Source organism: Aythya ferina, assembly GCF_964211825.1.
Source record: "Aythya ferina genome assembly, contig: HAP1_SCAFFOLD_602, whole genome shotgun sequence".
NCBI lineage: Eukaryota > Metazoa > Chordata > Aves > Anseriformes > Anatidae > Aythya > Aythya ferina.
This window is the reverse complement of record NW_028181029.1, coordinates 20930-43577: the sequence shown is the minus strand read 5'-3', so window position 1 is coordinate 43577 and position 22648 is coordinate 20930. Positions and strand designations below refer to the sequence as shown.

The 22648-nt window shown below is 63.5% G+C and overlaps 2 protein-coding genes and 1 long non-coding RNA gene across 4 annotated transcripts; 1 reads left to right on the top strand and 2 right to left on the bottom strand.

Moving 5' to 3' along the window:
* Positions 1 to 518: 518 nt before the first annotated feature.
* TAF6 (TATA-box binding protein associated factor 6) lies at positions 519 to 14001 on the bottom strand (the record flags this gene model as incomplete). The annotated part of the gene is given in 19 exon segments (XM_084540408.1): positions 519 to 880; positions 883 to 982; positions 984 to 1004; positions 1871 to 1930; positions 1932 to 2060; positions 2063 to 2098; positions 3668 to 3789; positions 3792 to 3840; positions 4891 to 5016; positions 5322 to 5396; positions 6537 to 6719; positions 7529 to 7630; positions 7727 to 7804; positions 8428 to 8570; positions 9839 to 9958; positions 10572 to 10628; positions 11237 to 11390; positions 12791 to 12877; positions 13846 to 14001. Coding segments are annotated over 19 exon segments (2145 nt in total). The 3' UTR covers positions 519 to 533.
* A 313-nt stretch (positions 14002 to 14314) lies between these two features.
* LOC311429318 lies at positions 14315 to 15901 on the bottom strand. Its single transcript, XR_014688218.1, has 2 exons — positions 15785 to 15901; positions 14315 to 14378 (listed from the first exon to the last, which is right to left on the bottom strand). It is a non-coding gene; the product is annotated as an uncharacterized lncRNA (long non-coding RNA).
* Positions 15750 to 22592, top strand: LAMTOR4 (late endosomal/lysosomal adaptor, MAPK and MTOR activator 4). Of its 2 annotated transcripts, none has more exons than XM_084540411.1 (4): positions 15750 to 16210; positions 20707 to 20787; positions 21715 to 21832; positions 22388 to 22592. In XM_084540411.1, the coding sequence occupies exons 1-4, from the start codon at positions 15998 to 16000 to the stop codon at positions 22483 to 22485; spliced, it is 510 nt and encodes a 169-aa protein (XP_084396537.1). In that variant the 5' UTR covers positions 15750 to 15997; the 3' UTR covers positions 22486 to 22592. The 2 variants fall into 2 exon arrangements, with proteins under 2 accessions (XP_084396537.1, XP_084396538.1); XM_084540412.1 differs by lacking the exon at positions 15750 to 16210 and adding an exon at positions 19542 to 19594.
* Positions 22593 to 22648: the final 56 nt, after the last annotated feature.

Here is a 22648-nt window from a genome sequence, read left to right as displayed (position 1 = left end):
CTATGGGGGGGTCCCAAACCTCTTAGGGCCCCCCAAACCATCCCGTGTCCCCATAGGGCCCCCCAAATCCCTTGGGGACCCTTTAGGGCCCCCCAACCCACCCCAAATCCCTGTAGGGCCACCCCAAACCCCTTGGGGACCCCCAATCCCCCCCTAAACCACTATTTATGTCCATATGGGGGGGTCCCAAAGCTCTTAGACCCCTGAACCACCCTCTACACCCCTAGAGGGGGGGTCCCAGACCCCTTAGGGCCTCCCAAGCCTACCCCAAATCCCTATAGGGCCACCCCAAACCCCTTGGGGACCCCCAATCCCCCCCAGCCTACCATTTATGTCCCTATGGGGGGTCCCAAACCTCTTAGGGCCCCCCAAACCATCCCGTGTCCCCATAGGGCCCCCCCCAAATCCCTTGGGGACCCTTTAGGGCCCCCCAACCCACCCCAAATCCCTGTAGGGCCACCCCAAACCCCTTGGGGACCCCAATCCCCCCCCCCAAACCACTCCATATCCCCATGGGGGGGGTCCCAGACCCCTTAGGCCCCCCCAACCCACCCCAAATCCCTATAGGACCCCCCCCCAACCCCCGTCACTGCCCCCCTCCCTGCGGGGACTGCGCCACGGCCCCGTTCCCTTTTTGGGGCGGGGGGGCCGGGCTGGGGGCTGTCCCCCGGCTCCGATTTGGGGGTGGACGGCGGCGGAGGCGGGGGAGGCGGCGGCCGAGGACGGGGACAATTGGGGGGCGGTGGCGGGGGGGGGCGGCGGGGGGGCGGGGGGGTAAGGGCGGCGTTACCGGCGGGGGGGGGCGGCGGGGGGGTCGGGGGCCCCCCCTTTGGGGTCGCCGGCGGGGGCAAGGAGACGACGATGTATTTCTGGACGCTGCCGGTGACGGTGGCGCTGGGGCGGTGGGGGCGGCCGACACCAGTTTGACCACCGGTTGGGCACTGGGAACACTGGTGGTGACCGGGGAGGTGGCGGTGGGCCGGGCTGGTGCTGAAGGTGATGACCTGGGGGGGGGAGAAAAAATTGGGGGGGGGTTAGGGGGGTTTGGGGTGTGTTTGGGGGGATTAAAGGGGTCTGGGGGGAATTTGGGGGGGATTTGGGGGATTAGGGGGATTAGGGGGATGATATGGAGGGTTTTGGGGGATTTGGGGGGATTAAGGGGGGTTGGGGGAGGATTAAGGGGGATTAGTGGGATGATATGGGGGGTTTGGGGGGGGATTAAGAGGGTTTGGGGGGTGTTTGGGGGGGATTGAGGGGGGTTTGGGGTGGTTTGGGGGCATTAGGGGGGATTTGGGGGATGATATGGGGGTTTGGGGGGATTTGGGGGGATTTGGGGGATGATATGGGGGTTTGGGGGGATTAAGGGGGGATTAAGGGGGTTTGGGGGGGATTTGGGGGATTAGGGGGATGATATGGGGGGTTTTGGGGGGATTTGGAGGGGATTAAGTGGGTTTGGGGGGATTTGGGGGGATTAAGGGGGTTTGGGTGGATTTGGGGGATTGAGGGGGATTTGATGGGGGATTAGGGTGGATTAGGTGGGATTAAGGGGATTGGGGGGGGTTGGGGGGATTAAGGGGGTTTGGGGGGGATTTGGGGGGATTAAGGGGGATTTGATGGGGGATTAGGGTGGATTAGGTGGGGTTAAGGGGGTTGGGGGGATTAAGGGGAATTTGGGGATGATTAAAGGGTATTTGAGGGGGATTAAAGGGGATTAGGTGGGATTAGGGGGGATTAGGGGGGATTAGGGGACTTCAGCAGACAGGGGAAGAACTGGGGCGGATCCGGGGTGGGTGGAAGGGGATGGGGGGGATTACGGGGATTAATCTGGGGGGGTTTAATCCCAGCCCCGTGCCCCCCCCCCCCAAAATACCTGCTGCGCCGCGCTGCTCCCCGAGGCCGAGGACATGACGATGAATTTGGTGGGGGGGGGGCGAGGGCTGGCTGGGGGTCCCGGGGCGCCCCACCAGGGTCTGCACGGGCAGGGTGATGGCGCTGGGCACCTTCAGCAAGCTGGGGGGGCGCGGGGAGGGGGCAGCACCCCCGGACCCCCCCCCCGCTTGACCCTGGGGGCCTGCGACAGCGTCAGCGTGGGGCGAGGCTGGGGGGGGGGGGAAAAAGGGGGGGGTTACGTCGATGTGGGACCCCCCCATGTCACCCCTAATCCCTACATTCTGCCCCAAAATGGACCTAAAGGACCCCCATAAGCCCCCAGGACCCCTTTAACTCCCCTGTAACCCCCCTCAGGACCCCCCCCACCCCCAAAATTTGCCCCCCCCTCACCTGGGTGATGGTCAGGGTGCTGAGTTTTACCTGCTGCATCCCCCTCACCCCCATCTCCCCTCCCCATTTCCCCCCCAGGACCCCTGTAACCCCCCCAGGACCCCCATAACCCCCCCAAGACCCCTCCCCAGGACCCCCCCACCCCAAAATTTGCCCCCCCCCTCACCTGGGTGATGGTCAGGGTGCTGCGGTTGACCTGCTGCGCCCCCATCTACCCCCCTCATTTCCCCCCCACAACCCCCGTAACCCCCCTAGGACCCCTTTAACTCCCCTGTAACCCCCCCAGGACCCCCCCCAGGACCCCCCCACCCCAAAATCGTGCCCCCCTCACCTGGGTGATGGTCAGGGTGCTGCGATTGACCTGCTGCATCCCCCTCACCCCTATCTCCCCCTCCCCATTTCCCCCCCAGGACCCCTGTAACCCCCCCCCAGGACCCCTGTAACCCCCCCAGGACCCCCATAACCCCCCCAGGACCCCCCCCAGACCCCCCCACCCCAAAATCGTGCCCCCCCTCACCTGGGTGATGGTCAGGGTGCTGCGATTGACCTGCTGCATCCCCCTCACCCCTATCTCCCCCTCCCCATTTCCCCCCAGGACCCCTGTAACCCCCCCCAGGACCCCTGTAACCCCCCAGGACCCCCATAACCCCCCCAGGACCCCCCCCAGGACCCCCCACCCCAAAATCGTGCCCCCCCCTCACCTGGGTGATGGTCAGGGTGCTGCGATTGACCTGCTGCATCCCCCTCACCCCTATCTCCCCCTCCCCCATTTCCCCCCAGGACCCCCATAAGCCCCCTAGGACCTCTGTAACCCCCCATAACCCCCTCAAGCCCCCCCCCAGGACCCCCCCACCCCAAAATTTGCCCCCCCCTCACCTGGGTGATGGTCAGGGTGCTGTGGTTTACCTGCTGTGCCCCCTCACCCCATTTCTCCTCACCCCAATCTCCTCCAGGACCCCGTAACCCCCCAGGACCCCCCTAACTCCCAATAACACCCCCAGACCCCCCCCAGGACCCCCCCACCCCAAAATCGTGCCCCCCCCTCACCTGCGTGATGGTCAGGGTGGTGCGGTTGACCCCCTCACCCACCCCAATTCCCCATTTCCTTCCCACCCCATCACCCCTTAACCCCCCAGGACCCCCGTAACGCCCCCAGGACCCCATAACTCCCCCAAGACTCCCCCAGGACCCCCCCACCCCAAAATTTGCCCCCCCCCCCTCACCTGGGTGATGGTCAGGGTGGTGCAGTTGACCTGCTGCATCCCCCTCACCCCCATCTCCCCCTCCCCATTTCCCCCCATGACCCCTGTAACCTCCCCAGGACCCCCATAACCCCCCCAGGACCCCCCCAGGACCCCCCACCCCAAAATCGTGCCCCCCCCCTCACCTGGGTGATGGTCAGGGTGGTGCGGTTGACCTGCTGCGCCTGTAGGGCCGCCTGCGCCCTGGCCTTGACCACGTGGGTGCAGAGCAGGGCCCCCAGGTAGCCGAAATCCCCCCGGTAGGCTCCTGGTTGTCGGGGGGGGGGCGCATCTTCGCCAGCACGGGGGCGCAGTGCTTCTGCGGGGGGGGGTCACGGCCACGTCACCAAACCGGGGGGGGACGGGGACACCCCAAAAGGCCACCCCAGGGCACCCCGAGGTGGCCCCGTGTGGTCCCCTAAGGGTGCCCCCCCCCAGTTATTTGCCCCCCCCGGTTGTTACTTGCCCCCCCAAATTGTCATTTGCCCCCCCCCAAGTTGTCCCCGTGTCCCCCCCATGTCCATACCACCCCAAAGTGTCCCCAACCCCCCCCAAGTGTCCCCAAACCCTCCCGAAGTGTCCCCAACCCCCCCCAAACTGTCCCTGAACCCCCAAAGTGTCCCCAAACCCCCCCAAAGTGCTCCAAACCCACCCAAAGTGCTCCAAACTCCCCAAAGTGTCCCCAAACCCCCCCAAAGTGTCCCCAAGCCCCCCCCGAGTGTCCCCAAACCCCCCCAAACTGTCCCCAAACCCCCCCAAAGTGTCCCCAACCCTCCCCCAAAGTGTCCCCTACACCCCCCCAAAGTGTCCCCACGCCCCCCCGAACTGTCCTCATATCCCCAAAAGTGTCCCCCAAATCCCCCAGGACCTTCCCTACATCCCTCAATCGTGACCTTACACCCCCTGAAGTGTCCCCAAACCCCCCAAAGTGTCCCCAACCCCCCCCAAAATGTCCCCAAACCCCCCCAAAGCGTTCCCAACCCCGCCAAAGTGCCCCAAACCCCCCCAAGGTGTCTCCACGTCCCCCCGAGCTGTCCTCATATCCCCAAATCCCCCAGGACCTTCCCTATATCCCTCAATTTTGTCCCCAAGCCCCCCCAAAGTGTCCCCAAACCCCCCCAAAGTGCTCCAAACCCACCCAAAGTGCTCCAAACTCCCCCAAAGTGTCCCCAAACCCCCCCAAAGTGTCCCCACACCCCCCAAAGTGTCCCCAAACACCTCCAAAGTGTCCCCAAACCCCCCCAAACTGCCCCCACACCCCCCAAAGTGTCCCCAAACACCTCCAAACTGTCCCCAACCCCCCCCCGAAGTGTCCCCAAGCCCCCCCCAAAGTGTCCCCCCCCCCAAAATGTCCCCCCCCCCAGCCCACCAGCAGCAGGGTCTGCACGTGGTCGGCCCCGATCCTGTCGATGTTGCTGACCACGGGGCCCTCCAGGATGCTGCGCACCCGCTCGCCCTCCGCCTGCAGCCGGGGCAGGATCAGCGTCTTGATCACCTGGGGGGGGGTCGTGTGACGTCATCGGGGGGCGTGACGTCATCGGGGGGGTGTGACGTCATCGTGGGGGGTGTGATGTTATCGGGGGGGGGTGATATGGGTGTCCCCGGGGGGAGATGTGGGGCTGGGGAAGGGGGAATGGGGTGTGAGGGGGGGGGAAAGTGGGGCTGAGGGGGGGGATTTGGGGGCATGGGGGGGATTTGGGGGCATGGGGGGGATTTGGGGGCATGGGGGGGGGATTTGGGGATGTGGGGGGGGGTGTGGGGGACATTGGGGACGTGGGGGGGGCGTGGGGGGGTGCTCACGTCATGGCCCAGCTCGGCCAGCCCCGCGATGGAGCCGTAGCGCGTGGTCCAGGGGGTCTTCTCGTCCACCCAGCTCTGGGGGTGTGGGGACACGGGGGGGACGTCACCCCACAGCCCACCCCACGGCCCCACAGCCTGCCCCACAGCCCCAATCCCACCCCAAACCCTCGATCCTGCCCCAAAACCCACACCCTGACCCCTCAACCTGCCCCCAAACCCTCAATCCTGTCCCAAAACCCAGCCCTGACCCCCCAACTGTCCCAAAACCCCCTATCCTGCCCCCAAACCCCCTCTCCAAACCCCCAACCCACCCCAAAACTCTTGATCCTGCCCCAAAACCTGCTCCCCACTCTCCAAACCCGCCCCAAAACACCCAATCCTGCCCCAAAACCCACACCCTGGCCCCCCAACCCACCCCCAAACCCCTGATCCTGCCCCAAAACGCACTCCCCGACCCCCCAACCTGCCCCAAAACCCTCAATGCTGCCCCAAAATCCACCCCCTAGCCCCCCAACCCGCCCCAAAACCCCTGATCCTGCCCCAAAACCTGCTCCCCGACCCCCCAACCTGCCCCAAACCCCCCGATTCTGCCCCAAAACCCACCCCAAAACCCCTGATCCTGCCCCAAAACCCACTCCCCAGCCCCCCAAACTGCCCCAAACCCCCCAATCCTGCCCTAAAACCCACCCCCTTCCCCCCTGGCCCTTCAAACCCACCCCAAAAGTCCCAATCCTGCCCCAAAACCCACCCCAAAACCATTGATACTTCCCCAAATCCATTCCCCAACCCCCCAACCCACCCCAAAACCCATCCCAAAAGCCCCGATCCTGCCCCAATACCCACCCCAAACCCCCCGATCCTGCCCCAAAACCCACCCCCTTCCCCCCTGGCCCCCAAAACCCATCCCAAAAGCCCTGATCCTGCCCCAATACCCACCCCAAAACCCCTGATCCTGCCCCAAAACCCACCCCCTTCCCCCCTGGCCCCCCAAAACCCACCCCAAAAGCCCCGATCCTGCCCCAATACCCACCCCAAAACCATTGATACTTCCCCAACCCCATTCCCCAACCCCCCAACCCACCCCAAAACCCACCCCAAAAGCCCTGATCCTGCCCCAATACCCACCCCAAAACCCCTGATCCTGCCTCAAAACCCACCCCCTTCCTCCCTGGCCCCCCAAAACCCACCCCAAAAGCCCCGATCTTGCCCCGAAACCTTGGTGAAGGTCTTGGTGATGCGGGACTGGATGTTGTTGGTGGTGGTGCTGAAGTTCTTGCACACCTGAGCCACCAGGCGGGCGGCGAAGTCCCGCAGCGCCCAGTGGTTGTCCACGTCGGGCCGCAGGCACAGCTGGCGGCTGACGATGCACGTCATGACAGCAGGGATGAGCTCGTGGAGCTGGGGACATGTTGGGGACATTTGGGGACACGGTGGGGACAAGTTGGGGAGGTTTGGGGACACGGCACGGGCATGGGACTCGGCCACGGGGGACGCAAAGGGCTTGGAGTCAACTCCATGTTATGGTGTGGGGTGGCTGACAATGAAGGTTGTGGTGGTGGGGATGAGCTTCTGAGGCTTGGGGACATGTTGGGGACATTTGGGGATATGTTGGGGACATTTAGGGACACATTGGGGATGTGGCGCAGGCATGGGACTCGGTCACAGGGGACGTAAAGGGCTTGGGGACAGCCCCATGTCATGGTGTAGGATGGCTAACAGTGCAGGTTGTGGTGGTGGGGATGAGTTTCTGAGGCCTGGGGACATTTGGGGACATGATAAGGACATTTGGGGACATGTTGGGGACATTTAGGGACACATTGGGGATGTGGCGCGGGCATGGGACTTGGTCACGGGGGATGTAAAGGGCTTGGGGACAGCCCCATGTCATGGTGTGGGGTGGCTGACAATGCAAGTTGTGGTGGTGGGGATGAGTTTCTGAGGCTTGGGGACATTTGGGGACATGTTGGGGACATTTGGGGACATGTTGGGGACATCTGGGGACATGTTGGGGACATCTGGGGACATGGCACAGGCATGGGACTCAGCCACAGGGGACATGAAGTGCTTGAGGACAGCCCCACGGCACATCAAGGGCAGAGCAGGCAGCTCACAACAGGCGTTGTGACGGCGGGGACGAGCTCCCGGGGGACATTTGGGGACATCTGGGGACATTTGGGGACAGAATCCACCGGGACGGCCCCACTCACGTATTTCTCCAGGTAGAGCGTGGGGTTGTCCATCAGCGCCTTCACCATGCGCATGAGGTAGATGAGCAGCGCCAGGTTGTTCTGCACCACGTTGACACGGACCTGGAGGGGACAATGACATCGAGGAGGGGACAATGACATCGGGGAGGGGACAATGACATCGGGGAGGGGACGGGGACAGGGCCACGGGGTGCTCACCCCCTCGGAGATGAAGGTGCTGAAGCGTGGCAGCATCTGGTAGAGACCGGGGTCGGTGGCGATACTCTGCAGGGCCTCCTGTGGGGACAAGGGGATGTCACCAACAGGGGACACCAGGAGGGATATGGGGACAGGGGGGTGTCACCGCAAAGGGACACCAGGAGGGACATCGGGATATGGGGATGTCATTTTGAGGGGCATGGGGATGTCACCATGAAGGGACATCAGGACATGGGGATGTCACCACACGGGGACATCAGGTGAGGGGACACCAGGACAAGGGGATGTCACAATGAGGGGACACCGGGACTTAGGGACGTCACCATGAGGGGACAAGGTGATGTCACCCCAAGGGGTCACTGGACATGGGGCCATCAGCGTGAGGTGACACAGGGACATCACCACGAGGGGACACCGGGATGCCACTGAGGGGATATGGGGACATCACCGTGAGGGGACACTGGGCCACGGGGTTGTCACCATGAGGGGACACCAGGATGTCACCGAGGGGACACCAGGACACGGGGACATGAAGTTGTCACCACGAGGACCCATGGGGACATCACCAAGAGCCCACGGTGCCACCACTGATCCGACGGGGACAAACAAACATCCCCCACAGGGAAGGCAAAAGCTTGAGGGGCGGACGTGATTTTTTTGGGGTGAAAACGGGGGTTTTTGGGGCCGAACGAAGGACGCACGGCGCGCTTGGCCTCGCAGGAGCCGACGCAGGCCTCGGTGATCTCCTTGTAGTAGAGCTGCTGCTCCACCGACAGCTCGTGCACGCTGCGGGGTTTGAGGCGCAGCGGGGCCCCCTCCAGCAGCGGGCCCTTCTTCTCCTTGCCTGGGGACATGGGGACAGCGGTGACAACGTGTCCCCATGGCCCCGTGTCCGTGGGTCCCCGCGGGGCCACCCGCAGCCGGCCCAAGGGGACCCCGAGGTCCCCACAAAATGTCCGCCAGGGGGTCTGGGGCTGCCCAGTGTCACCAAGGGCTGTCCTCAGAGTCCCCACAGAGCACAAAATGGCCCCAAATGGCCCTAAAATGTGTCATGGCCTGTCCTGAGAGTCCTCACAGAGCCAAAATGTCCCCATGTCCCCAAGGTACACCCAGATCCCCACAAAATGTCCGCCAGGGGGTTTGGAGCTGCCCAGTGTCACCAAGAGCTGTCCTCAGAGTCCCCAGGAAGTACAAAATGTCCCCAAATGGCCCCAAATGGCCCTAAAATGTGTCATGGCCTGCTCTGAGAGTCCCCAGAGAGCCCAAAATGTCTCCGTGTCCCCATGTCCCCAAGGGGCACCGAGCTCCCCACAGAATGGCTGCCGGGGGGGTCTGGGGTTGCCCAGTGTCACCAAGGGCTGTCCTCAGAGTCCCCATGGAGCCCAAAATGTCCCCACATGGCCCTAAAATGTGTCACGGCCTGTCCTCAGAGGCCCCGAAGAGCCTAAAATGTCCCCAAATGGCCCTAAAATGTGCCATGGCCTGTCCTGAGTGACACCACGGAGCCCAAAATGTCACCAATGTGCCTCAAGGCCTGTCATGAGAGCACCCCACGGAGCTCAAAATGACCCCAAATCACCCTAAAATGGGTCATGGCCTGTCCTGAGTGCCCCCAGAGCCCCAGATAGCTCCAAAATGGCCCAAAATACCCTAAAGACCCCCCAAATGCCCCATAGCCCCACCAGGCATCCCATAGCTAACCCAAACACCCCACAGTCCCCCAAACACCCCCATAGCCCCCCTAAAACACCCCACAGTCCCCCCAAAACACCCCATATCCCCCCCAAACACCCCATATCCCCCAAAACACCCCCAGAGCCCCCCTGAACCCCCACAGCCCCCCTAAAGCACCCCATATCCCCCCTAAAGCACCCCACAGCCCCCCCAAACACCCCATATCCCCCCAAACACCCCATATCCCCCCAAAAACACCCCGTAGCCCCCAAAACACCCCCACAGCCCCCCTGAACAGCCCCATAGCCCCCCTAAAACAACCCATATCCCCCCCAAGCACCCCATATCCCCCCAAAAAACACCCCATAGCCCCCCAAAACACCCCATAGCGCCCCAAAACACCCCATAGCCCCCCCAAAATCCCCCCCCAAGCCCTACCCTTGCCGTCGGGGGCGGCCGCGCTCTGCCCCTTGCCCTTCAGGGCCCCCTCGTCCTCCTGCCCCGGCTTGGCAGACTTAAGGGGCTCGGTGGCCTCGGCCTTCTGCTGCTCCTTGGGGGCTGCGGGGGGGGGCAAATCCAAATTGGGGGGGCACATTTACCCCAGGGGGGGCAAATCTGCCCCAGGGGGGCACATCTGCCCCAAAGGGGGTGAAGCTGCGCCAGAAGACAGGGGGTAAATCGATGCAAGGGGAGCAGAAGTGCCCCTGGGTGGGGTAATTTGCCCCCCAGGTAGGGAAATTTGCCCCCCCAGCTGGGGTAAAATTAAATTGGGGGGGGTAAATTTAATCCTGGGGGGGTAATTATAAAATTAAGGGAGGTAAATTTATAGCCAGGGGGCAAATCCACCACTGAGAGGGGCAAATGTGCTGCTGGGGGGGCAAAGCAACACACAGAATGAACAGGTCTGCCACGTGGGGGGGTAAATTTAGCCCGGGGGGGCAAATTTGAGCTGGGGGGGGGTCAATCTGCCCCTGGGGGGGCAAATCTGCCTGATGAAATTGCAGATGGAGCCTGGGGTGGGGGCAAATCTAAGCTGGGGTGGGGGACAAAGTTGAAGGAGATGAAGATAAATCTGCCCCATGGGAAGCAAATCTGCCCCTGGGGGGGTTAAATATACCCCCAGGGGGGTAAATTTATCCCGGGGGGGGCAAATCCTGGTACCCCCACTCACCTGGGGGGGGGTTCTCGGGGATGGCTGGCTGCACCCCCTCAATGCTGAGCCAGTGAGCTGGGCATGGGGAAAACACAGGGGTGAGAAACGTGGGGGGGGGTCCCCAAAATGCCCCCCCTGAGTCTCCTGAACACCCCCAGAGACCCCCAAAACCCCCCTGAGTCCCCCAAACACCCTGAGTCCTCACTAGGACCCCCAAAAACACCCCCAGAGCCCCTCCAAGCCCCCCCAAACCCCTCAGAACCCCCCCCAAAGGCCCCCAAACTCCCCCAGAACCACCCCAAACACCCCCCAAACCCCCTCAACTCCCCCAAAGACCCCCCAAAGCCCCCTGGACCCCCCCCCAACCCCCCCAAATACCCCCCTGAGCCCCAAATCACCCCCAAAGCCCCCCTAACCCCCCCCCAAACTCCCCCAAAGCCCCCCAAACTCCCCCAGAACCACCCCAAACACCCCCCAAACCCCCTCAACACCCTCCTAAAGCCCCCCCCAAGCCCCCCCAACCCCCCCAAATACCCCCCAGAGCCCCCAATCACCCCCAAAACCCCCCCTTATCCTCCCTAAACCCCCCCCAAACCCCCCCAAACTCCCCCCGAACCCCTCCCATACCCCTCCCAGCCCCCTCCCCAGCCCCCCCCCGGTTGCCCCCCCCCCCCGAAGCCCACCCTTGAGGCAGACGTCGAGGGGCACGCGGGGCAGGGGGGTGTTGATGATGTCGCTCAGCTCCACCTCCTGCTCCTCGTAGAAGTGCAGCTCGCGGCCCCCCCCGCTGGCGTAGCGGAAGGGCAGGAACTCCCGCGCGTGGAAGCCGTACAGCGGCTGGGGGGGGGGGGAGCGGGGGTTAGGACCCCCCCCCAAACACCCCCAGATTCCCCCGATAGCCCTGAGACCCCCCTGATATGCCTGAGACCCCCCTGATATCCCTGGGACCCCCTACATATCCCTGAGATCCCCCCCAATATCCCCCAGACCCCCCCCAATACCCAAGACCCCCCCTCAATATCCCTGAGACCCCCCTGATATCCCCCAGACTCCCCTGATACCCTGAGACCTCCCCCCCGTAATCCCTGAGACCCCCCCATATCCCTGAGACCCCCCTGATATCCCACAGACCCCCCCCCGATATCCCTGGGACCCCCCCCAATATCCCTGGGACCCCCCCGATATCCCTGAGACACCCCCAATATCCCTGAGACCCCCCTGATATTCCCCAGACCCCCCCCAATACCCCTGAGATCCCCCCAATACCCCCCAATATCCCCCAGACACCCCCAATATCCCCCTGACCCCCCCCGATATCCCCGATATCCCCCCAATATCGTCCAAATCCCCCAAATATCCCACAGAACCCTCCCCCAGTGTCCCCCAGACACCCCCAAGACCCCCCCAATAACTCCCAGACCCCCCAATATTCCCCAGACCCCCCCATAACCCACAGACCCCCCCAATACCCTGAGATCCCCCCAATATCCCCCAATACCCACCAATATCCCCCAGACACCCCCAAGACCCCCCAATAACTCCCAGACCCCCCCCATATCCCCCAGACCCTCCTGATACCCTGAGAACCCCCCCCAATATCCCCCAGACCCCCCCAATACCCCTGAGACCCCCCCAATATCCCCCAGACCCCCCCAATACCCCTGAGACCCCCCCAATAACCCACAAACCCCTCCTGATATCCCCCAGACCCCCCCCCAATAACACTCAGACCCCCCCAATATCCCCCAGACCCCCCCCCATATCCCCAAGATCCCCCCGGTGTCCCCCAGACCCCCCCTGGTGTCCCCCAGACCCATCCAATATCCCCCAACCCCCCCCAGTATCCTCCCGACCCCCCCCCCACAGTGTCCCCAAGCCCCCCCAAATGTCCCCAAGCCCCCCCCAGTGTCCCCAACCCCCCCCCCAATGTCCCCATGCCCCCCTCGTGCCCCCAAGCCCCCCCAAACCCCCAATAACCCCCTTTCCCATGTCCCCAACCCCCCCCCAAATGTCCCCAGGCCCCCCCCGAATATCCCCAAGCCCCCCCCCCAGTGTCCCCAAGCCCCCCTCCAATATCCTCAAGCCCCCCCCCGTGCCCCCAAGTCCCCCAAAATGTCCCCAAACCCTCCAATATCCTCTCCCTCATGTCCCCAACCCCCCCCCAAATGTCCCCAAGCCCCCCCCCAATGTCCCCAAGCCCCCCCCCGATGTCCCCACGCCCCCCCCTGTGCCCCCACCTCGACGTTTTTCAGTTTCAGGGCCAGGTCGATGTCCCCCGTGGTCAGGCGCCGCCGCTTGCCCATGTGCATGAACTTGAGCGCGTCCTGGGGGGGGGACACGGGGACATTGGGGACATTGGGGACACCCCCACCCCATGGGACACCCCCCTCACCGTGTCCCTGTTCCCTCTCTGTCCCATTCCCTCCCCTGTCCCCACCTGGTGTCCCCAATGTCCCCAATGTCCCCAGTGTCCCCCTGTCCCCAACCCCATCTCCTGGTGTCCCCAGTGTCCCCCCAGTGTCCCCAATGTCCCCATGTCCCCAGTGTCCCCCTGTCCCCATCCCCGCCTCCCCTTCTCCCTGGTGTCCCACCAGTGTCCCCATTGTCCCCCCAGTCCCCCCCGTGTCCCCCCAGTCCCCCCAGTGTCCCCATTGTCCTCCCAGTGTCCTCCCAGTGTCCCCCTCTCCCTGTCCCCATCTCCTGGTGTCCCCAGTGTCCCCAATGTCCCCATGTCCCCAGTGTCCCCCTGTCCCCATCCCCGCCTCCCCTTCTCCCTGGTGTCCCACCAGTGTCCCCATTGTCCCCCCAGTCCCCCCTGTGTCCCCCCAGTCCCCCCAGTGTCCCCATTGTCCTCCCAGTGTCCTCCCAGTGTCCCCCTCTCCCTGTCCCCATCTCCTGGTGTCCCCAGTGTCCCCAATGTCCCCATGTCCCCAGTGTCCCCCTGTCCCCATCCCCATCTCCCCTTCTCCCTGGTGGCCTCCCAGTCCCCCCAGTGTCCCCCCAGTCCCCCCCAGTCCCTCCAGTGTCCCCAGTGCCCCCCCATCGTCCCCCCAGTCCCTCCAGTGTCCCCAGTCCCCCCAGTGTCCCCAGTGTCCCCCCAGTCCTCCCAGTGTCCCCCCAGTGTCCTCCTCTCCCTGTCCCCATCTCCTGGTGTCCCCAGTGTCCCCAATGTCCCCATGTCCCCAGTGTCCCCCTGTCCCCATCCCCATCTCCCCTTCTCCCTGGTGTCCCCCCAGTCCCCCCATTGTCCCCCCAGTCCCTCCCAGTCCCCCCAGTCCCCCCCAGTCCCCACCTGGGCCACCTCCTTGAGGCGGTAGCTGGCCTCGTCGGCCAGCAGCTGGCAGGTGTCCTCGGGGACCTGCGCCATGCCCATGGCCTCGGCCATCACCTTCATCGACTCGGCCGGCAGCAGCGTCTGGCTCAGCTTCGGCTTCTTCTCCTCCGCCATCCTCCTCCTCCTCCTCCTCCTCCTCCTCTTCCTCTTCTTCCTCCTCCTCCTCTTCTTCCTCCTTCTCCTCCTCCTTCTCCTTCTTCTCCTCTTCTTCTTCTTCTTCTTCTTCTTCTTCTTCTTCTTCTTCCTCCTCTTCCTCTTCTTCCTCCTCCTCCTCCTTCTCCTTCTTCTCCTCTTCTTCTTCTTCTTCTTCTTCTTCTTCTTCTTCTTCTTCTTCTTCCTCCTCTTCCTCTTCTTCCTCCTCCTCCTCCTTCTCCTTCTCCTTCTCCTTCTCCTTCTCCTTCTCCTTCTCCTTCTCCTTCTTCTCCTCTTCTTCTTCCTCTTCTTCTTCCTCTTCTTCTTCCTCCTCCTCTTTTTGTTTCTCCCGGGGGGGCCTAAATAAAGAGGAAAAAAGGCAGCGCCACGAGAGACCCTAAATAAAAGATAAGAGGTTTGCGGGAGAGCCTAAATAAAGCGTTTATAGGAGACCCGAAATAAAAGACGATGGGTTTATGGGGGGCCTAAATATAGGACAAAGTGTCTGGGGGGGATCCTAAATAAAGGATGAGGTGTTTGGGGAGGGAGACCCTAAGTAGAAAACAAGAGGTTTATGGAAAACCCTAAATGAAGTGTTTGTGGGGGACCCTAAAATAAAGGACAAGGTTATGGGGGACCCTAAATGAAAGACAAGAGGTTTGTGGGGGATCCTAAATAAAAAGCAAGAGGTTTGGGGGGGATCCTAAATAAAGGATGAGGTGTTTGGGGAGAGAGACCCTAAATAAAATATAAGAGGTTTATGGGAGAACCTAAATGGAGTGTTTAGAGGGGACCCTAAATAAGACAAAAGTGTCTCGGGGGGACCCTAAATAAAGGACAAGAGGTTTATGGGGGATCCTAAATAAAAAACAAGAGGTTTGTGGGGGATCCTAAATAAAGGAGAAGGTTGTGGGGGACCCGAAATAAAAGATAAGAGGTTTGGGGGGGATCCTAAATAAAGGATGAGGTGTCTGGGGAGGGAGACCCTAAATAGAAGACAAGAGGTTTATAGAAAACCCTAAGTAAAGTGTTTATGGGGGACCCTAAATAAGACACAAAGTGTCTGGGGGGGATTCTAAATAAAGGACAAGAGGTTTGTGGAGTCCCTAAATAAAAAAACAAGAGGTTTGGGGAGGATCCTAAATAAAGGATGAGGTGTTTGGGGGGGAGACCCTAACTAAAAGACAAGAGGTTTACAGGGGACCCGAAATAAAGTGTTTATGGGGGACCCTAAATAAGAGACGATGGGTTTATGGGGGGCCCTAAATAAAGGAGAAGGTTATGGGGGACCCTAAATAAAAGATAAAAGGTTTGGGGGCAATCCTAAATAAAAAACAAGAGGTTTGGGGGGGATCCTAAATAAAGGATGAGGTGTTTGGGGAGGAAGACCCTAAATAAAAGACAAGAAGTTTACAGGGGACCCGAAATAAAGTGTTTATGGGGGACCCTAAATAAGAGATAAGAGCTTTGGGGGGGACCCTAAAGACCGGGACCTCAAGGGGGGGCCCAAAATTTGGAATATGGGGGAGGAGACCTCAAGGAGGGGGACCCCGAAATTGGGTGTATGGGGAGGAAACCCTAAATACCGGGAGTTTAAGGGGGGGGACCCCAAAATTGGGTGTAGGGGGGGGGGCCGGAACCGAAGAGGGGGGGAACCCAAATGCCGGGACCTCAAGGAGGGGGGACCGCGATAGGGAACGCACACGGAGGGGGGACCGCAATACCGGAAGCACACGGGGGGGGTGGGAAACCCGAACCCCGTTACCGGGCGCGCCCCGGGGCCCAGCGCCGCCCCCCTCACGCCGCCTCCCCGCTGCCCGCCGCCATCTTGGCTCCGCCGCCGCTCCGCCGGGTCCTGGCAGGGGAAAGCGCCGCGGATTCACCGGCCCCGAGCGCGGCGGAGCCTTCCCGCGGCCGCTCCGCTGCTCACTACCGCCCTGCCAGGACCTGCGCGGCGGCGGCGGGGCGGGCTCTGCGCATGCGTAAGGCTCCTCGGCGGGAGGGGCGGGGGAGCGCTGCGCATGCGCGGTGGTTTCGCCGCCGTTCCTTTCGCAAGGCCCGGTTCTGTCCCCGCCGAGGCCTTGGAGCGGCGACACCGGGACCCCCCCGGGACCCTCCCGGGACCCTGCGGGCAGCCCCGAGCCCCTCAGGACACGGAGACGAAAAGAGGAACGTGAAAACGCCTTTTGAGGTATTTTGTCCCTCGCCCCTTGCCGTCCTCCTCGCCAAGATGGCGGCGCCCATGCGGGGGGCGGGTTCAGTTTCCAAGATGGTGGCGTGCAGGAGGCTTCGCTTTAAAGATGGCGGCGCCCAGAGGGGCGGCGGGGATCCACCATTTTGGGGGGGGATGGGGGAAAAACGGGGGGGTAAAGGGGGGGACGGAGGGGGCAATTGGGGCTAATTGGGGCCAATTGGGGCCGGGGGAGGATTATTGGGGTCATGGGGGTGTTGGGGGGGGCATTGGGGTCATGGGGGGGCAATTGGGGTGATGGGGGGCCATGGTGGGGGGGACATTGGGGTACTGGGGGGTACTGGGGGGTGGGGGGGGACAATTGGGGTGTTGGGGGGGGCATTGGGGTTGTGGGGGTGATGGGGGGAAACGTTGGGGTCGGGAGGGGGACAATTAGGGTCAGGGGGGACAATTGGGGGGGGTCACTGGGGGATCATTGGAGTGAGGAGGGGCCCATTGGGGTCATAGGGGAAGGTGGGGGGGGCATTGGGGTCATGGGGGGGGGATTGGGGGGACAACCGAGGTCATGGGTGGACCATGGGGGGGGGCATTGGGGTCCTGGGGGTGATTGGGGAACATTGGGGTCATGGGGGGGGGCAATTGGGGTCCTGGGGGGCCATGGGGGAGACCTTTTGGGGTCATGGGGGGGATTGGGGGAAAAATTGGGGTCATAGAAGGCCCATAGGGGTGGGGGGGGGGACATTGGGGTCATGGGGACAGATGTGGGGGAGGCATTGGGGCAATGGGGGTGTGATTGGGGTCATGGGGGGGGGGGCTTGGAGTCCTGAGGGGTGCCAGCAGCCACCTTTGGGGTCCCTGAGGGGATGTAGGAGCCCCTGGGGGGGGCCTCCCTGACCCCTTCCCCTCCCCTTCTGCAGCCTGATGACCCCTGACGACCCCCCCAAGAAAAAATCAAACAATAAATAAATAAAAAATGCTGCCGGGGGTGCGCACAGCACCCTTGGGTGCCCTCGAAGTGCCGGGCACCCCGTACAGCGTGCGGGTGCTGCAGGAAGGCTACAGCCACCCCGAGGACGAGGACGGCTCCTTCCTCGCCGACTGCTCTGTCACCCTCATCCGGGGGGGTCCCGTCACCGCCCTGGTGGACACGGGGGGGCCGTGGGGTTGCCGGCGCCTCCTGGCTCAACTGGAAGCCGCCGGGACCCCCCCCGAATCCGTCACCCACGTCCTTTGCACCCACGGCCACTCGGACCACGTGGGGAACCTCAACCTCTTCCCCCGGGCCTGGGTGCTGGTGGGCTTCGACCTCAGCCGGCCTTGGGGGGGGGGGGACGATGACGATGACAAGGGGGGGCGTTTTGTCCCCGTGGATTTGGCCCGGGGGGTCCCTTACGCCCCCCACCCGGGTTACGTGGAGGTGTTGCCCACCCCGGGCCACGTGCGGGCCCACGTCAGCGTGGCGGTGAAGGGGACGGAGCTGGGGACGGTGGTGGCGGCGGGGGATTTGTTCGAGAGGGAGGGGGACCAGGGGGTGTGGGGGGCGCTGAGCGAGGACCCCCCCGAGCAGGAACGGAGCCGCCGGAGGGTGCTGGAGGTGGCCGACGTGGTGGTGCCGGGCCACGGGGCGCCCTTCAGAGTCTTTAGGGAGGGGGGGTAGGGGGGGGTAAAAGGGGTGGGGGGGGGGTGAAAATGGGGCCCCCCCCACCCTCATTTCTCCGCACTGGGGTGGGGTTGAGGAGGTGGGATTGGGGGTGTACCCAAAAAAGAGGGGGGAGCCCTGGGGGGGTCCCCAAAGGAAAGGGGACCCCTGGGGGTGTCCCCAAAGGACAGAGGAGACCCCCCCAGGGATGTCCCCAAGAAAGAGGGGGGGCCCCTGGGGGTGTCCCCAAGGGAAATGGGACCCCTGGGGGTGACCCCAAGAAAGAGGGGGGGGCCCCCGGGGGTGACCCCAAGAAAGAGGGGGGAGCCCTGGGGGTGTCCCCAAAGGACAGGGGAGACCCCCCCAGGGACATCCCCAAAGAAATTGGGATCTGGGGGTGTCCCCAAGGGACAGGGGAGACCCCCCCAGGGATGTCCCCGAAGAAAATGGGACCCCTGGGGGTGTCCCCATGGGAAATGGGACCCCCAGGGGTGACCCCAAGAAAAAGGGGAGACCCCCCCAGGGATGTCCCCAAAGAAAATGGGATCCTGGGGGTGTCCCCAAGAAAGAGGGGGGGCCCCGGGGGTGTCCCCAAGAAAAAGGGGGGACCCCCGGGGGTGTCCCCAAAGGACGGGGGGGGATCCCTGGGGGTGTCCCCAAACAAAGGGGGCAGCCCCAGGGGTGTCCCCAAGGCAGCCGAGCCCCCCCTCCACCCCCAAGGGGGGGGGACGAGGCCTGGGGACACCCCCCAGGGACAGCAGAGTCCCGGTGGGTGCCCCCAAGGCCTTGAAGACCCCCGGAACCCCCCCAAAAAGGAAATAAAGCCCCCGAGCAGCCCCCCCCCCCGTGGTGCTGCCTCTCATTGGGGTGAGGAGGGGACCTCGGGGTGTCCCCAAGGGGGGGGGGAGGGCAAATATGGGGGGGGTCTCAGTGGGGAGGGGAATTGGGGGGCCCCAGAATGGGGAGGGCAATGGGGGGGGGGGGGGGGGGGTCCAGTTTGGGAGGGGGGAATTGGAGGGGTCCCGGTATGGGGGGGATACTGGGGAGGTCCCAGTATGGGGGGGGGGCACTGGGGGGGTCCCAGTCTGGGGGAGATACTGGGTGGGTCCCAGTATGGGGGGTGCACTGGGGGGGGGTCCCAGTATGGGGGAGGCACTGGGGGGGGGTCCCAGTATGGGGGGAGATCCCAGTATGGGGGTGGAATTGGGGAGGGTCCCAGTATGGGGGGGGCACTGGGGGGGTGTCCCCAGTATGGGGGGGGCACTGGGGGGGTTCCCAGTATGGGGGGAGATCCCAGTATGGGGGTGGAATTGGGGAGGGTCCCAGTATGGGGGGGGCACTGGGGGGGCGTCCCCAGTATGGGGGGGGGCACTGGGGGGGTTCCCAGTATGGGGGGAGGTCCCAGTTTGGGGGTGGAACTGGGGGAGTCCCAGTTTGGGGGGGGAATGGGAGGGTTCCCAGTATGGGGGGGTTACTGGGAGGGCGATTTTCCCAGTTTGGGGGGCGCACAGGAACACAGGAGGCGCAGGCGGGCGCTTTATGCAAATGACCTCATTAATATTAACGACAAGGCCACGCCTCCTTCCCCGCGGCGCGCGCTCCCATTGGCGGGCAGAGAGGGGAGGGGCGGGAGGGGAGGGGCGGGGCGTGGTGGGTGATGGACGGGGCTCTCAGCCAATCGGGTGGCGGGATGGGAAAGGGGCGGGGCGCGGCGGTCAGCTGACCGGGGCCGGAGAGGGGAGATGGTGAGAGGGGAACTGGGAGGCACTGGGGGGAAACTGGGGGACACTGGGGGGGAATCTGGGGGGAAACTGGGTGAACTGGGGGGCACTGGGAGAACTGGGAGAGAAATTGGGGGCACTGGGATGGGGAAACTGGGAGGTACTGGGAGAACTGGGGGGCACTGGTTGGAAACTGGGAGGTACTGGGAGAACTGGGGGGCAACTGGGAGCCTGGGTGGTACTGGGATGGGAGCGTTACAGGGAAACTGGGGGGAAACTGGGAGAAGTGGGGGGCACTGGGACGGGTAACTGGGAGAACTAGGGGGCACTGGTTGGAAACTGGGAGGTACTGGGAGAACTGGGGGGAAACTGGTAGAGCTTGGGGAAAACTGGGAGACACCGGGAGAACTGGTGGAGAACTGGGAGCCTGGGGGGCGCTGGGATGGGGAACTGGGAGAACTGGGGGGAAACTGAGAGAAGTGGGGGGGAACTGGGATCACTGGGGGACACTGGGATGGGGTTACTGGGAGGAAACTGGGAGAACTGGGAGAAACCAGAATTACTGGGGAGAAACTGGGAGAACTGGGGGGAAACTGGGAGCCTGGGGGGAACTGGGAGAACTGTGGGGAAACTGTGTGAACTGGGGGGCACTGGGATGGGGAACTGGAAGAACTGGGAGTGAACTGGGGGGCACTGGGATGGGAGCACTGCGGGAAACTGGGATCACTGGGAGGAGACTGGGGCAAGTGGGATGTGAAAGTGGGGGCACTGGGGAGAAACTGGGGTGAAACTGGGAGAACTGGGGGGCACTGGGATGCGTAACTGGGAGAACTGGGGGGCACTGGTTGGAAACTGGGTGAACTGGGAGAACTGGGGGGCAACTGGGGGCACTGGGGATAAACTTGGAGAACTGGGGGGCAACTGGGGGCACTGGGATGGGTAACTGGGAGAACTGGGGGGCAACTGGAAGAACTGGGGGGCACTGGGATGGAGAAACCGGGGACACTGGGGAGAAAGGGGGGAAACTGGGAGCCTGGGGGGGCACTGGGAGGACTGGGCCACCAGTGGGGGGGGCACTGGGGGTGGCGGTGCCGTGTGTCCCCTTGTCACCCCCCCCGTGTCCCCCCTGTCCCCAGACGACGGCGCTGACGCAGGGCCTGGAGCGCGTCCCCGACCAACTGGGATACCTCGTCATCTGCGATGGCGCCGTGCTGGCCGTGAGCGGGGACACTGGGGACACTGGGGGACGTCTGGGGACACTGGGGGACGTTTGGGGACATTGGGGACATCTGGGGATGTTTGGGGATGGGGATATTTGGGGACACTGGGGGTGTTTGGGGACCTTTGGGGACATTGGGAATGGGGATATCTGGGGACTTTGGGGACATTTGGGGACATCAGGGGCACTTGGGGACATCTGGGGACACTTGGGGACATTGGGGATGGGGATATTTGGGGACATCTGGGGATGTATGGGGACCTTTGGGGACATCTGGGACACCTGGGGACATTGGGGACATCTGGGGACACTTGGGGACATTGGGGATGGGGATATTTGGGGACATTGGGGATGTTTGGGGACATCTGGGGATGTTTGGAGACTTTAGGGACATTTGGGGACCTTGGGGACCTTTGGGGACACTTGGGACACTTGGAGATGGGGATATTTGGGGACATTGGGGACTTCTGGGGGTGTTTGAGGATGGGGATATTTGGGGCTCTTTGGGGACATTGGGGGATGTTTGGGGACATCAGGGGACACTTGGGGACATCTAGGGATGTTTGGGAATGGGAATATTTGGGGACTTTGGGGACATCTGGGGACAGGGATATTTGGGGCCCTTTGGGGACATTGGGGATGTTTGGGGACATCAGGAGACTTTTGGGAAGGGGGCCACAAGACTTTTGGGGATGGGGGACAGGGACAAGCGAGCTTTGGGGACATTTGGGGACGTTTGGGGACAGTTGGGGACAGGGCTAAGCGACTCAGGAGACAGGAGCAGAAGCACGGGAGGCTTTTGGGGTCAGAGGACGGGGCCATTTGGGGCCACTTGGGGCCAGGCGAACGGGGCTATTTAGGGCCATTTGGGGACATTGGGGACGTTGGGGACATCGGGGACAGGCTGTGACACGGCTGTCCCCAGTCGGCGGGGGACCTGGAGAACGACGAGCGCACGGCCACCGTGCTGGCGGGACTGGTGGCCACCGCCTGCGGGCTGCGGCTGCCCCGCGGCCACCAGCCCCCCTTCCGCCGCCTCTCGGGTGAGTGACAGCCCTGTCCCCAAGGGGGTGGCACGGCCACCGCTGTCCCCAAGGGGGTGGCACTGCCACTGGTGTCCCCAAAATGGAGGTGGCCCCGTGTTTGTCCTGTCCCCAGGGTGGTGGCGGTGGCCCTATACTCGCCCTGTCCCTATAGTGGGAGTGTCACCGGTGTCCCCAAGGGGGTGGTGGCACTGCCACCGGTGTCCCCAACAGGGTGGCAGTGCCACCAGTGTCCCCAAAATGGAGGTGGCCCCGTATTTGTCCTGTCCCCAAGGTGGTGGCAGTGTCCCCAGGGGGGTGGCGGTGGCCCCATACTCGCCCTGTCCCTATAGTGGGAGTGTCACCGGTGTCCCCAAGGGGGTGGTGGCACTGCCACCAGTGTCCCCAAGGTGGTGGCACTGCCATCAGTGTCCCCAGAACATCGGTGTCCCCGCTCTCCCCGTGCCCCCGCTGTCCCCGGGGCGGTGGCGATGTCCCCACACCCGTCCTGTCCCTGTGCCCACGGTGTCCCCGGGGGGGTGGCGGTGTCCCCAATGTCCCCAAATGTCCCCGCAGTGGTGTTTGGGGACCACTCCCTGCTCGTCACCGCCTCGGCCCAGAAGCTTTTCGTGGTGAAGCGCCAGAACCGCACCCAGGAGCCCGCCACCGCCTGAGTCGCCGCGTCCCCAAGGCCACCACCGTGTCCCCAAGGCCACCGCCGCGTCCCCTGGTGTCCCCCCCGCGGGGCCAAGGCAATAAATGGTGTCCCCGTGTCCCCAAATTGGCCTCGTTTTTTTTGGGGGGAAACAGGGCATTTTGGGGACGTTTTGCTCGGCC